The sequence below is a fragment of the Miscanthus floridulus genome, chromosome 1 (genome assembly GCF_019320115.1).
Source record: "Miscanthus floridulus cultivar M001 chromosome 1, ASM1932011v1, whole genome shotgun sequence".
NCBI classification, from domain to species: domain Eukaryota; kingdom Viridiplantae; phylum Streptophyta; class Magnoliopsida; order Poales; family Poaceae; genus Miscanthus; species Miscanthus floridulus.
Window position 1 is genome coordinate 8,517,368 of NC_089580.1, and position 13,838 is coordinate 8,531,205.

The 13,838-nt window shown below is 44.7% G+C and overlaps 1 protein-coding gene and 1 pseudogene across 1 annotated transcript; one reads left to right on the top strand and one right to left on the bottom strand.

Annotated features, from left to right (window-relative positions):
• Nucleotides 1-4,440: 4,440 nt before the first annotated feature.
• On the bottom strand, nucleotides 4,441-6,165 carry LOC136451796 (UDP-glycosyltransferase 91D2-like; annotated as a pseudogene).
• Nucleotides 6,166-10,016: 3,851 nt separating this feature from the next.
• LOC136538484 (uncharacterized) lies at nucleotides 10,017-13,507 on the top strand. The gene is made up of 10 exons (XM_066530477.1): nucleotides 10,017-10,204; nucleotides 10,291-10,392; nucleotides 10,494-10,559; nucleotides 10,676-10,828; nucleotides 10,931-11,044; nucleotides 11,495-11,566; nucleotides 12,135-12,218; nucleotides 12,309-12,409; nucleotides 12,742-12,826; nucleotides 12,947-13,507. The coding sequence occupies exons 1-10, from the start codon at nucleotides 10,130-10,132 to the stop codon at nucleotides 13,328-13,330; spliced, it is 1,236 nt and encodes a 411-aa protein (XP_066386574.1). The 5' UTR covers nucleotides 10,017-10,129; the 3' UTR covers nucleotides 13,331-13,507.
• The last annotated feature ends 331 nt before the right edge of the window (nucleotides 13,508-13,838 follow it).

Here is a 13,838-nt window from a genome sequence, read left to right on the forward strand (position 1 = left end):
CTATAAGCCTTTAACAGACAATGGGATGGTAAAGCAAGATGTCCATGGTAAGGAAGAAGAAGATATCATCTAGAAGAGTGGTCACATGCTCGCTTTAATACCAGCCGAACAGACCCAACTAGGATTGAAGTCCACCGTGTACTAGTGTTTATATAAAGATGCATGGATACGTTGGAAACCTAGCTACTAACCCTGTCCCCAAATGGATGCAACTATGTGTTGCGTGTTATTTGATCAAGTTTCTAGTAAATACTATTTTACATTTATGGCTCCAAATTAATTTGTTATGAAAATATATTTTAAAATTAATCTAATGGTGTTTATTTGATATTATAAATATTTATATTTTTTTATTTATTATTAGTCAAAACTTGATACAGTAAAAAATGACACTGTTCTAAAATTACTTTTTTTTTTTTTAGGACCGAGGAGTACAATCCTCCTCGCATTCCCTGCTCGACCGTTTTGTTGGTTTGTGCAGGCCGTTTTTGCCCGTTTTGCGCGGTGTCAGGCCATATATGGGAAACGCATGGCAGCGCAGGCGCCACTGTTGGTGTTGGGTACGGCACGGCGCCAGCGGTAGGGATCCAGAATTCCAGAGAGATTCAGGGTCAAAAGGCCAAGCACGCAAACGACAGCGCGCGCATGCATGCATGGCCGCCCCCGTGCCGGCCAAACGCGCCTCCACAACCATGCACGCGCCGACGCGCGCATGCATGCACGGTCAGCACGGGCCGCAGCAGCAACGACGCGCTTGCTTTGCTGCTTGCCCGTTTGCATTTGCATCGTCTCAGAACCCCCCGGATGGATGGATGAGCCCAGTGCCCAGCCGACCGGCAGGCCAGGTCACAGCAGGGCCCCGTAGACGAAGACGAACCCTCTCCTCTCCTGCATGCCCGCCTTTGTTTTTTTTTTTTTGCCCTTCCTAGCATTAGCTTTGTCTCCTGTACCAGCACGCCTCTCGCTGCCTGCGCTGGAAGCTGAATGCTAGCTAGCCCTCGCCTGCCTCTGCCCTGTCAGCATGTTAGATTCGGTTAGATTGCTTATAAGCCATGGCTGAAATAGTTTGGTGTGACAGAAAAATACTGTTTATTAACTGATAATCAAGCTTATAAGCCAGACGCTGGCGAACAGGCTGTCTGTCTGTCTGAGCAGCGCAGCGCCTAGCTACCTAGCTACTGCTAGCACGAGCTAGCGGCATAGCAGCTGCTCACACTCGCTACTCGCTAGTGGTGCCATACTACTGCCATGCATGGATGCATGCGACCTTGGCCATGCATGGCCACGTGGCTGGGTTCTCCGTATCTACTCTCGTGAATGATCTGCGATCTCTTTTACGGTTCTTGCGTTTGTTACCTCCGGCGCGACGTACGTACGTCTTCTCCCCTTTCCCTGCTCGTGCAGCTGTTTTTGTAAAGCCAGAGTGGTGAATAAATTCCGTGACTGATGCCGGCCGGTGTGTGTCACACAACACGCAGTACCATGGCCAGCTAGTTGCCTCCTCATCGATGATGCTTCAGCTCTGAGAAGGAAAAGGGCAGCGGTTCAAGTTCCAAATCGGTGAAAGATTGACGGCTAGCTTGACATGACGCAGATGGATGGATTGCGTGTTGGACGTACTGTACGTAGCTGCATGCGAGCTTGACCACTGCCGCCTTGTCGTCGTTTTGATTCGCTTGTTTATAAGTCATATTTTTTCAGTCTAACGAATAGTATTTTTTTCTCACAACAAATAAGTCAACTTTCAGCCATGGCTTATGAGTCAAACGAATAGGGCATTTGAACATGGCCGCGGCATCGTGTCGCACTGGCCGTCCTCGCGTACTGTGCGCTTCCCCTTTTTCTCGGCATCCAGTCGGCTCTCGAACTCCTCGCCGTAGTCCCCGTACCGGACCCCTCACTTTTCCCTCCCTTCTTTCTTCTTTTGGGGACACGGTCACCCACACGCCTCCCTCGTCGAGCGAACCTCTCCCCTCTCCTTTATTCCCCATCTACCGCAGGGAGTGCATCATGGCCGACCTTTATCCCCATGGCGTGAACCGTCAGTGTACTACATGCCGTCTCCACTTCCGGTGTGTTGCGCCCCACCTTCGTTCGCCACTATAAGATGCCCTTGGTCCTTGCTCTTCTTCTTCATCCCCATCCCCTCGAACCCGACGCAGAGCTACGAGATACAGTCGTCATTGTGGAACTAGGTTCGTCAGTCTGAGGTGATGGTGTAAGCTGAGAAGAAGAATGATCTGGTTTTCGAAGAAGTTCAAGTCTACCGTTGGTTAGTTCGGTCTTAGGGTTCACGATGTTTGACTTCTCAGTCTCCTGTTTCTGGATCTGTTGGTCATACGCCATGTTTTGGATAATCATTATCTTGTTGTTTCTCCATTGCCCTCGTCTATCTCGACTTTTAGATTAAGCCTCGGTTGTATTTGGTTGCTCTTAATCATGTATCTCTAAATCTCTGTGTGGTTTAGCATTCGAAATCGTGTAATTTTTCGTGTATTTTCCGATTTACGAAATGTAATCGCGTTTTTCCCTCTTCCGATTCTTACATCGAATCTCGGGACGAGATTCTCTTTAGGGGGTTGGTTGTAACACCTCCAGTGTTGCATGAGCCCTTTAGCACTAAACATGTAATTATTAACTTGTTAATAATAAATTAGAGCAAGATTAGAGCAGAAGAGAACTAAAAAATAGAATGAAATAAAATACATTATTAAATAGAACTATATATATATATATATACATATATATATATATAATTACTGTTCTGCTGCTGGCCATAGAATAACTTATTTTGTGGCCACTTTGAGTTACGATAATTACTATTCTAATTTACGAGATTACAGTAACTCCTTACTAAGTGATTTACTATAACATTATGGTAAATATCACCATGAGTTATAGTAACACGAGTATCGTAAATGCATATTCATGTTATCGTAAATTGGTACAAACATTATCGTAAATCAAGGTGGCTATAGAATAAGTTATTCTATGGTCAGCTACAGAATAACCTTATATATATATATATATATATATATATATATATATATATATATATATATATATATATATATATATATATATATATATATACACACACACACGCACACACACACACACTCATATATCTCGTTTTGATAAGCATGTTGCTATATTAATTAAAATAGTGTACAAACTTATTTCTTTCTGAGTGTAACTCTATAGACAAGTATACGATTAAACATATAATAAATATATGCAGGTGTGTAGGGATATTAGTGATAAAAAAAATAATGACATATTTATAATTACATAATTATTTATATATTTTGATAAAAGAAAAAGAAAGAAAATGGCAAAACACACGCACGCCACACATCGTACACAACACACTCATGGACGCCTGTGCGCACGCTAGCCTCATCGTTGCCTTGCTGCGCGCTGGCCTCATTGCCAGCCTCGCCTCTGCGGCCGTGTGCTGCCGACGCCGCTTCTCGACAGGCTGTCCCGTTGCCACTACTGCGTCCGTCTCCTGGCCGTGCCCGCCGAGCCGAGTGCCACCAATACACATGGGCGCTGTGACTCGTGCTGCCGCATGGATGCATGTGACAACTCATTCTGTTCTTACTTGCTACCGATGTCACTGCCATCGCTAGATATCAGACACCAGGTTGCTCTCTTCCTGGCACAAAACTAAGGCCCCGTTTAGATCAAAAAATTTTGGATTTTGGCCACTGTAGCACTTTCGTTTTTATTTGGCAATTAGTGTCTAATTATGGACTAATTAGGTTCAAAAGTTTCGTCTCGCAATTTCTCATCCAACTGTGCAATTAGTTTTTTTTCGTCTACATTTAGTACTCCATGCATATGCCACAAGATTTGATGTGACAAGTACTGTATAAAAATTTTTAGGTTTTGGGTAGCACCTAAACGGGGCCTAATATGCTACCATTAGAATAGCACAAAGATGTGGGACTCAGGATGTGTCGTGCTAGCACGGCCCTGTCCGCTTGCACATGTTTCATGTCGCTTTGGGTCATGACCTTTTGGTACCTGAGGCCTGTCGAGCCATGCATGACAAGTCTTTGTTTTGGCACAAAGTACGGCTCATGACAGCATGACACGCCTTAAGATTCGGAATCTCTGGTACTAATAGCAGCCCCAAAGTAGAGTCATATGATTCTAGAATTGTTGTTGATTTTCTTCCTATCCAACACTTCTCCTCGATTAACCTTGATGATATGCTTGGATAGGTTTGAATTCACTCCACATAGTGAATTTAGTAGGTAGAATTGACAGTAGTTCGCAACGCTTTAGCCTGAAGAACGGGAATTGACAGTAATTTACACATAATTTAGCATGAAAATTCGTTAATTTCCTGCATAATAAATCTTGAAAATTCTGCATAAATGACTAGTAGCACTAAACAGTACCAGTAAAACGAACAGCTCATGCGCGAGACCTCTGACGCCACTAATGGTCACCAACAAAATAGCCCAGAATTTACTTCACCCCTTGCAGGATCTCAAATGCTGAATAAACACGTCGATGCACCTCTCTTGGTACGCTCTGTCCGCCACGATGTGCTGCAGCTTCCTAGTGTTGGTCGCCAACACCTTCCCCTCCTCCTCCACCGCGACGGCCCGAACTGCTCCGGCAACGCCGTGTCGGTCGAAAGATCCGTCCGTCTCGTTCCTCGTCACCTGCAATCCGACCTTCCACTCCTCCATGAGCCGCGCGTTGGGGCTTTGGTCGCCGAAGATGGGCAGCATGATCAGCGGATGCCCGAACTGGAGCCCCTCGACGATGGAACCCCACCCGCAGTGCGTCAGGAACGCGCCGACAGCGCCGTGCGCCAGCACTCTGACCTGAGGAACCCACCGCGTCGTCACGAGCCCACGGTCGCCGGTGCGCTCCACGAACCCGTCGGGTATGATGCTGTCTTCTTGGACGCCGGCCGGCGTCCTGAGGGCCCAGAGGAAGCGCGTCCCGGCGAGCTCCAGGCCGTGGGCAAGCTCGCGGAGCAGCTCGACACGCAGCGGCGCCTCGGTTCCCAGAGCGACGTACACGACCGACTTGGCGGGCTGCGCGTCGAGCCACTGCATGGTCGAGTCGTCCTCTGTGCTCCTGCTGACGCCGCGCGTTCCGTCGGGCTGCGGCGGCAGCAGGCCGAGCGGGACGGCCGGCTTGCCGTAGAGCCTCGTCAGGAGCGGGAACGCTTCCGGCTCCAGCTCGGGACAGCTCCGAGTGGCGACGAACCTGGATCTCGCCAGCGTCTGGACGAAGCGGCTGATGACGGACGGCCCCGAGTCGCCCTCGGTGGCGAAAAGCTCCGCGGCCTGCCTGCTGCTCGAACGCTGGGGCCGCGCTCATGGACTGGTCGATCGCCTGCCGCTGCCGCTCCGCGTGCGAGTCCCCCGGCGGCGGCGGCGTGCGAGTAGGGAGCTCGACACGGGAGTAGCTACGCCGTTTGTTCCCCTCCTAAACTCACTCCAGTCCCTATCGCATCGGATATTAGATTAAATATAGATTAAAAAATTACTAATTATATAAATTACGACTAATTTATGAGATGAATTTTTTAAACCTAATTAGTTCATGATTTGATAATGTGGTGCTACAGTACACATGTGCTAATAATAGATTAATTAGTCTTAATAAATTCATCTCATAGATTATTGGGGACTTGTATAATTTGTTTATTGTTTCTATCCGAACACTCTCATATGACACCCGATATAACATCTCTAAACTTTAGCCCATAGATTTAAATAAGTCCGCTAGCTGTGTCTGGATCCTTGGCTAAAGATTAGTCAATGTCATATTGAGTGTTTGGAGGATAATTAGGAGGACTAGACATGAGCTAATTATAAAACTAATTGTATAAGCCCTAGGTTAATTTGTGAGACGAATTTATTAAGCCTAATTAATCCATCATTATCAAATGTTTAGTGTAGCACCACATTATCAAATCATGGACTAATTAGACTTAATAAATTTGTCTCGTAAATTAGCCTCTATCTGTGTAATTAGTTTTGTAATTAGTCGATACGTAATATTCCTAATTCGTATAAAAAATCGATATGACGGGGCTAAATTTTAGCCCAGGAAACAAACACCCCAGACCCAAGGTAGGATTGCTGCAGGGCGGGCGGCAACGGTTATTGGTTGTTCGTTGTTCTGCATGACGGGGATGACAACGAACATATAATCTAAATTAATTAATTAATTAGAGAAAAAACACAGAGAACCTGACAAATCTTCTCACACGAGTAGACCCTGTAGGTAAAATAGAAGCATCTTCGATGTTTTCAAGAAAGACACGCAATCAAAGTTGGTCGACAGGCCAGCGCGAGAGGGACTCGGGACTCGGCTCAGCGAAATACTACTCTGGACTCAGCAGACAGCGGCAATGTGCCAATGAGCTTGTTTAGTTTCTAAAACTTTTTCAAAAAATATTACAGTATCTATCACATCGAATCTTACTATACGTGTATAGAACATTAAATATAGATGAAAAAAAACTAATTACACAATTTAGTTAGAAATTGTGAGACGAACATTTTGAGCCTAATTAATTCATGATTGAACAATAATTACTAAATAAAAACGAAAATACTACGGTAGCCAAATTCTCAAAATTCACTGGCCGATGTCCGTGACTCGGTTCCATTCAAGTGAGCTAAGGGCAGCTCCAGTCGTGAGTCGATTTTTTTTTAAGGAGAGAACACCACGTATGCAGCGCGTTCAGCTGGTTATGTCCCAGCTTCTATTCAATCAAATCAGTCATGCTACCGTGACCATCTGACCATCTGTACCCTCCGAACGCCGTGAGAGTCGACTCCTTCAGCCAAAAGCAAGTGGGCCCACATAAAAGGTTAAAAAATTACAAAAACGCCGGGCGATGGATAACTTTCCTTCTCCGCGGTTTCCTCCGCCACGAAATCGCCACCGTAAAAGCGCGTGGAGATGTTGCTCCGTGCCGCCCTCCGGTGGGAGGTCAACCGAGCTGCTGCGCCGCCAAGCTGGAGGTCCTCCTTGCCTCCGTAACTCTTCCGCGCAAAGCGGTGGCAGCTGTACAGGTGGAGGCCGTGCGAGGTACTCGCTGCTCTCCAGGTCGACGACGGGCACGAGGCCGCGGCTGTGTGGCGCCGCTCGAGCTGGCCATGCGGACGCCCAAGCGCGCTCCCGAAGGCGATGCCGGTGAGGCCAGCGCACACGGGCGGATCTCCGACCACGCCATGTCGGGATGAAGGTCCGCGGCGCCCAAAATTTGTTTTTTATTCGGCAAGAGTCGACTCACAATCTTACTACTTTTCTCTCTCCTCGACGAGTCGCCTTCTCCAGTGGTTGGGTCAACCCATGGCCGTGCCAGCTAGGATGATGAGTCGTTTTGGATTCGCCACTGGAGAAGCCCTAAAGAAAATGTTTTTTCTACTCATGTCGAACGACTTCTTTGTATATGCACTAGACTTGTGTGAACCATATTTGCTCTAGGAAAGTCCATCTTTTTCCATTATGTTGATTTTTGTTTGGGGTCCATGGCGAGCGTAACTGCGCAAGTACAAAATGCAAAATAGTACACATCACAAGATTTGATTGGTGACGGGTGAGCATTACACCTGATTAGTGATTACGCACGCCTCCTATCTTATCTTTTCTTTTCTCTTCTCTTCCTTTGCTCGGCACCCATTTAAAAAAAAATCAATTTTTTTTGGAAGAATCCTAGGAATCTCATATACTCATCGGCTCTGAAATATAATGTATCCAAGCAACTTTATATCAAATAAGAAGTCCGGCAAAAACTAGTTTATCCTTCACTAATTGTAACTAGTTAGTTTGGTTGTCAACTTGCTTCATTTTCTATTAGTAACACATTAGATTTAAAAGACATGTGTGCATGTTATTGGTTTCTGTTATTTATTATAGAACTCATTTTGCTCAAGATAGTGTTTAAAAGACATACATGCACTGGGGGTTTAAAAAGGCAAGTATGGATAATGTTAAGCAATCCAGAATCTACGTTATGATTTTCGAGAACTTTTGAACTTTCCATACCTTGTATTTTAATAACAAGATAGATATTAGAGTACATTTGGAAAATCTCGAGAAAAATGTTTTTCCCTAGATTACGAAAATGGAGTATATGTAGTGATGTACACGTGCTACCACATATGTACAATTCTCTCCTCCATAAGTTATCCGTGATGCTGCCTCTTATGTCACATCTAAAATCAAATAAATTGTTGAAAGCACCGTGAAGTCAGTATTAAAGTGAAATACGAGGGAGGAATTGAACAAAGTGTAAGTGTTAGATGGAGGAAAGGGAGGCTAATGGTTGCTTTAAAATTAATGTTGATGGTTCATTTGATGTTGTTTTGAGTTGTTATACGAGATTGGACCAAAAGAGTGGAGCTAACGGCTTGGAGGGTCGTCTTCCATGCTCGAGACACTGAGGAGGTCAAAGCTATGGTGTGCTAGGAGGGCTTACAACCTGGGGCAAAGTTCTGTGGGAGAAAGTCCATACTTGAATCAAAGATTGAGGATGTATCCAATTATTAAAGAGACAAAAGGAAATCTCGGAGGTGTCTTCTCGGAACTCACTGTGAAGCATTTGAGAAGAGAGAAAAATGGTGTGGCCATGAACTCGCGCAACTTGCAAAACGAGTTTATGCTATGGTGTGGCGTGGTCGTTTCCTAGTGTGTCGAGTGATTAGTTGCTAAGAAATGTAATGACTTTTCTTAGTAATGAATGGAGCTCTCTTTTCTTCGAAAAAAATAGAGGGAAGGGAGAAAGGAACTCGAGGAGGGCAGGCCCATCCTGCTAGCTTTCTACTACGCGAGAAGGCCAACAGGCTGAGAACAAGCAGCCTGTTCGTTTCGTCGTAAATGATCGTGGATTATTTAACGTTTGTTGGTTTGGTGTGAGAGAAAAATACTGCTCCAGCTTATAATCCACGATCGTATACGAGCAAGCGAATAGGCTGAAGCTTTTTGCACTTTTGACGCCAAGAGACTTTCTTTAGATACAGAAAGAGCACTTTCAAATTTAGTTTATTACTTCCATTTGTTTTTATATGAGATTAGTCCAAACAGAAATGACATACATTCAAAGTCATTTTCAGAAGGAGTAAGCAGTTGCCTTTATAATGGAGGGAGTACTTTTCTAGCATTGCATTTAAGACAAGAGTGAATTTATTATGGTCTTTTTTTTAAATATGCCCCGCATTCTTAAATAGATTTACGTACTTCTAAAACCTGGTTTTCAGGCTTTTAAACTTGCGAAACGCACTAGAGGTCCAAATTGATTTTAGATCGCCGGTTTCAACGCATGGCTGTCATCGTGTCTACTCACTGGAAGGCCCTCGTGGTACGTTTGGTTAGGATCCTGTCCTATCCGCCTTGTTGAAAAGTCAGGCTGAAAAATACTGTTAGCAGATTTATTGTGAGAAGAAAAAAAAAACTATATCATGGCTGATAAGCCAGGCCGATAAGTTTTGACTCTACGTCTGATAAGTTTAGACTGTTTATTTTTATAAACTGTTGTAAAGCATACTTAGAGGGCATATTTTCAACCACACATTCTCTACACTGTTTATTTTTATAAGCCATACTTAGAGTGCATATTATATTACTCTTATGAAAATGTCACAAAACACATCTATGTGAATATGTGATGTATTTTCTCCGATTAATACTTCCACAAGCACATATTTTCAACCACACATTCTCTACACTTATATCGCCAGCCAAAATTCATCAGATTTTCAGACAACTTCCAAGCTGTATTTTTTGTGAAGCAAGTTATCATGTCATACGTGCACGTCCAGAGAAAAGCAGAGCATCGGGTCGGGTGCGTTCACCTGCCCCGATCGCACCAGACGACCTGACCGGCTGACCGCGGTCCGAAACGAGAACGGGAACCGCTCAGGAGTCAGGACCCGTGCCCCACGCGTACTCCTCATCAATCCTCACCGGAACGATGCAAGATCCAACGGCGCATACCACCCCAAAGCCAGGTTCCGTCTCCGCATCCTAGGCCTAGGCCCTACGGCACCCAAACCCCGAGCCGTCGTCCCCAGGTTGCCAATCCGCGCGCAGCCAAACCCAAACCCTCCTCCCTCCCGGCGGCTCCCGACGGGCGACGGCGATGGCCGCCGCGACAGAGAAGACGGCCGAGGACATCCGCCGCGAGCTCCAGGAGCTCCAGCGCCAGCACCGCGAGGTACATCTCTTTCTCTGTCCGGCGCATCTCGAAGCCCCGAGTCCCCGGGCCGTCTGCCCTGACCCCTTTCTCGTCCACCCTCGCAGATCACCGAGCGCCTGCGCGATCCCCGTGGCCTTCGCCGCGGCGCCCCCGGCCCTGGTCCTGGACCTGGGGGCCCCCGCCCGCTTCGCGGCTTCGTGAGACCCGTACGCTTCTCACCTGCACTTCCTTCACGCCTCCTTCGTTTACCTTAATCTTTTTGTGTGCCCATAACATTTTTTTTCTTCTTCCAATGTTTCTGATGTAGCCTGTGGGTGCGGAATCGGGGGACCAGCCTCCGCAGAAGCGTCGGCTGCTATCGGCCGTAGTTAAGGTATCGTCTTCCCCCCCCCCCCCCCCCCTTAATCTCGGTTCTGTTTGCACAATTTGTAATGGCCTGTTTGTTGAAACCCTAAAATTATGTCTCTTTGCTTGACCTAACAAATGGAGGTGGATGGCGCTGAAAATAACGAGGAAGGCACAAAGGATGCGGATGCGGAGGGGCATGATGCGCCTTCAGGTGTCACTGAAGGCAGTGACAGGAGGGGTTTCAACAATGGCGGGTTCAGAAGGGATGGTAACCTGCGGATGCAAAGGAGGGTGGTGAGTACTGATTAGAGCAAAGTGTGGATGTATTGTGGTTTTGCTATTCATTGGGTATTATATGTGCTTTTGTGGAGCTTACCTTGTTTCGTTTGGTTATAGGACTATAATTCGCTGCCAGAGCCAGCTCCAAGGGAGCTTCCCAGGAATGAGGACCCGAATTTAGTGAGAAGGAATAAGAGGATGCTGGGGCAGCTTCTTGTCGGTACATTGGAGGTAAGTGATTCTGTGCATAATGAATCTGTACTCCTGCAAGAATATATATTGACCTAATGTGGTAGTTCATTTCTATTTCCATCTCTAGTAGTATTCCTTAAAAACAGTTCATTAGCTTTAACTTGGCCTGTTGGCCAGCGTTAACAAACCTAACAGCTGACTATCGACTTAACAAAATCTAAATCCATTTAGTCTCGTTCCCGCAATAATACATTTATTCCTGCAAATTTTGGCTGCCAATGATATGTACTTATTGCAATCTAAGCAACTGTGCATTGACATGTTGCTGCCTAGCATTATTTTATATAGCACAGCTGGCCCAAATTTCCAGGATTGCCTATCTTTGGATGTTAGGTGTGCCAGTACCATTGCTTGCTCAACTGTCTGGATGTGTACATCACTGTTTGTGATAATTTTGTTTATCTTATTCTACTCATGATTGCAATGCAGAAATTTCAACAAGAGGATAAAAAGTTATCCAACTCTGAGGCTTTTCTGCGCAGATCAGAGACTCAGCGAAAGGTTTGCTCACCTTTCCCATTCATATCTCAAAGTTAATGACTGTTATTCAGTAGGGGCTACTTCTACCATGTAATAAGTGCTTTTGTATTGTGATTTTCGTATGTGCATAATCTATGATAACAGATCTGGTGTTTCTATGGGCACAGCTTCTACTTGTGAAATTTTGTACGGAATGCATCTGGCATTTGCTTCTGAAGAAACAAAAATGATTTAACACATATAATATCTTACAGGATAACAGGAATGTCAATTTTGATGTTGAAATTCATTCGTGCTATAGAATAGAAAAGAAGGAACTTGTTAAAGAATGGGACCTTGATATTCTGCATGCTCCATATTCGGGTATACTTAGGACAATGCATCATGGAAACAATCTTTAATAATTGTGATAGTACCTACATAGAGAGCACACAGCCAGATAATCTTTAGTATTTACAAGGAATTCTGTGTTTTCTTTAAGTTGTCGCATCTCACATATGTAACTGGATGTTATAGAGATTGAGATTATTTGGATCACTATATTCCATTTAAACATATCATGGATACTGAAATAATTGATTGGTTTTAGGCTGAGCAAAAGGTTCGTGAAGAAAGTGAAAGGCTGCGACAGCAGGAACGTGAGCAAATTGCAGAGAAGCGTAAGCGTGATATGGTAAGTTCATGACTTGTATTCATCTGTTACAACTACACATTCAATTGATATTTACTTTGCAATCATTAAATCCTTGATGCTCTTTGTTAGACGCTTCGTGCACGTGTAGCTGCTAAGGCAGAAGAAAAGAGGTTGGAGCTGTTGTACATTCAATGGACTGAGCATCATAAAAGGCTGTCCAATTTCTTAAGGTAACTTTGCTGCTTTGCATCATTCTTCACTTTGACTTAGACCCAAAAATTGGAATCCTCATTTTCTTCACTTATAAGCTGTTTCACATGTTTATGTAGTTATTATTCTACTTTCTTGTTTGATGGATCTGTTATTTCTGCATTCTGCAGGTTATTTTTATTTCTGGTCCAAAAGTGTCCATATTGACAATTAAATTGAGGGAAGATACGTTCTAATTGTATGCAGACTTAATGTTTGATGACTATTAGTGTAATCTATTTACATTGTATACTGATGAACAATATTGGTTCCATGTTTGACTCCAATCTCATTATCCCCTTATGTTTGGCAGGACAAAAGCTGAACCACCTATTTACTACATGCCAACTAAACCAATTATTGATGATCCAGCCATTGTTGAGCAGAACAAGGAAATGGTACATCCTAGCATCCTACTCAAGAACTTATAACTTGTGCATACTCATGTACTTGTTCCTGTTCATCTTTCATGAACCATTGTTTTTGTTGATGAATCCAACTTGTGAAAAACACTACAGGCATTCGAAGAATGGAAGTCTATGCGCAGGGCTGAGCTGACTCAGTTCCAAAAGCAAGTTGAGGAGCAATATCTCTCAAATGTAGAGAGGCAGTTGGAGAGGATCCAGAATGCCCGGAATGCTCGGAAGGCGAACGGGCCTGCTAACTTGCAAGAAATGGACAAGGAGCTGGACACACACAGGGCAGAGCATGGTCCGAAGACTCGGCGAGTTCCTGAGGAGGGCGGCAATGACGATGACGAAGATGCAGAGGATATGGCTGCGGAAGACGAGCTGATGGATGAAGTTCTGGGCATCAACGATGGAATCAATGAGGACCCATCCAAGCGGTCCGAAGAAGCCACTACTGAAGGCGGTGAGCCTGCACTCGAGGAAGCACAATAGGATTCTTTGTTCACACAAGCTAGGCACACATAGGCGTACCATTCCGTATGCTTAGTTGCCGTCTTGTTGGGAACTGCTTGTACGTGTATTTTTGTTAGACGTTCCCCACTGGTTAGGTTATGTGTTTTAATATTGCTGTTTTGGCTTTTTGATGTTGAGATCATACAACTTTCGATTATTATCGGTTTTGGCTTTTTTATGTTGAGATCATACAACTTTCGATTATTATTATCTTATAGTTGTTGTAAACATACTATAATTGTTACCATGATTTGGTCGTTGCTGGCGTCAGACGTTTATTGCCAACAGGATCTGTTCTTCACTACCCCGTGCTGCTGCCACTGTTGCTAGCGCAGCTGCACGTTTTCTCTTGTGAATCTATCTGTCGTTCTTCACCCTTTTGTGCGAATTAGGGGTGAAAATGATATGGATATTTTTCGACCATATTCGAGACCGAATCCGTTTAGAGGGTTCAGATATGTCTGTATCCGAGTCTGGATATTCAACA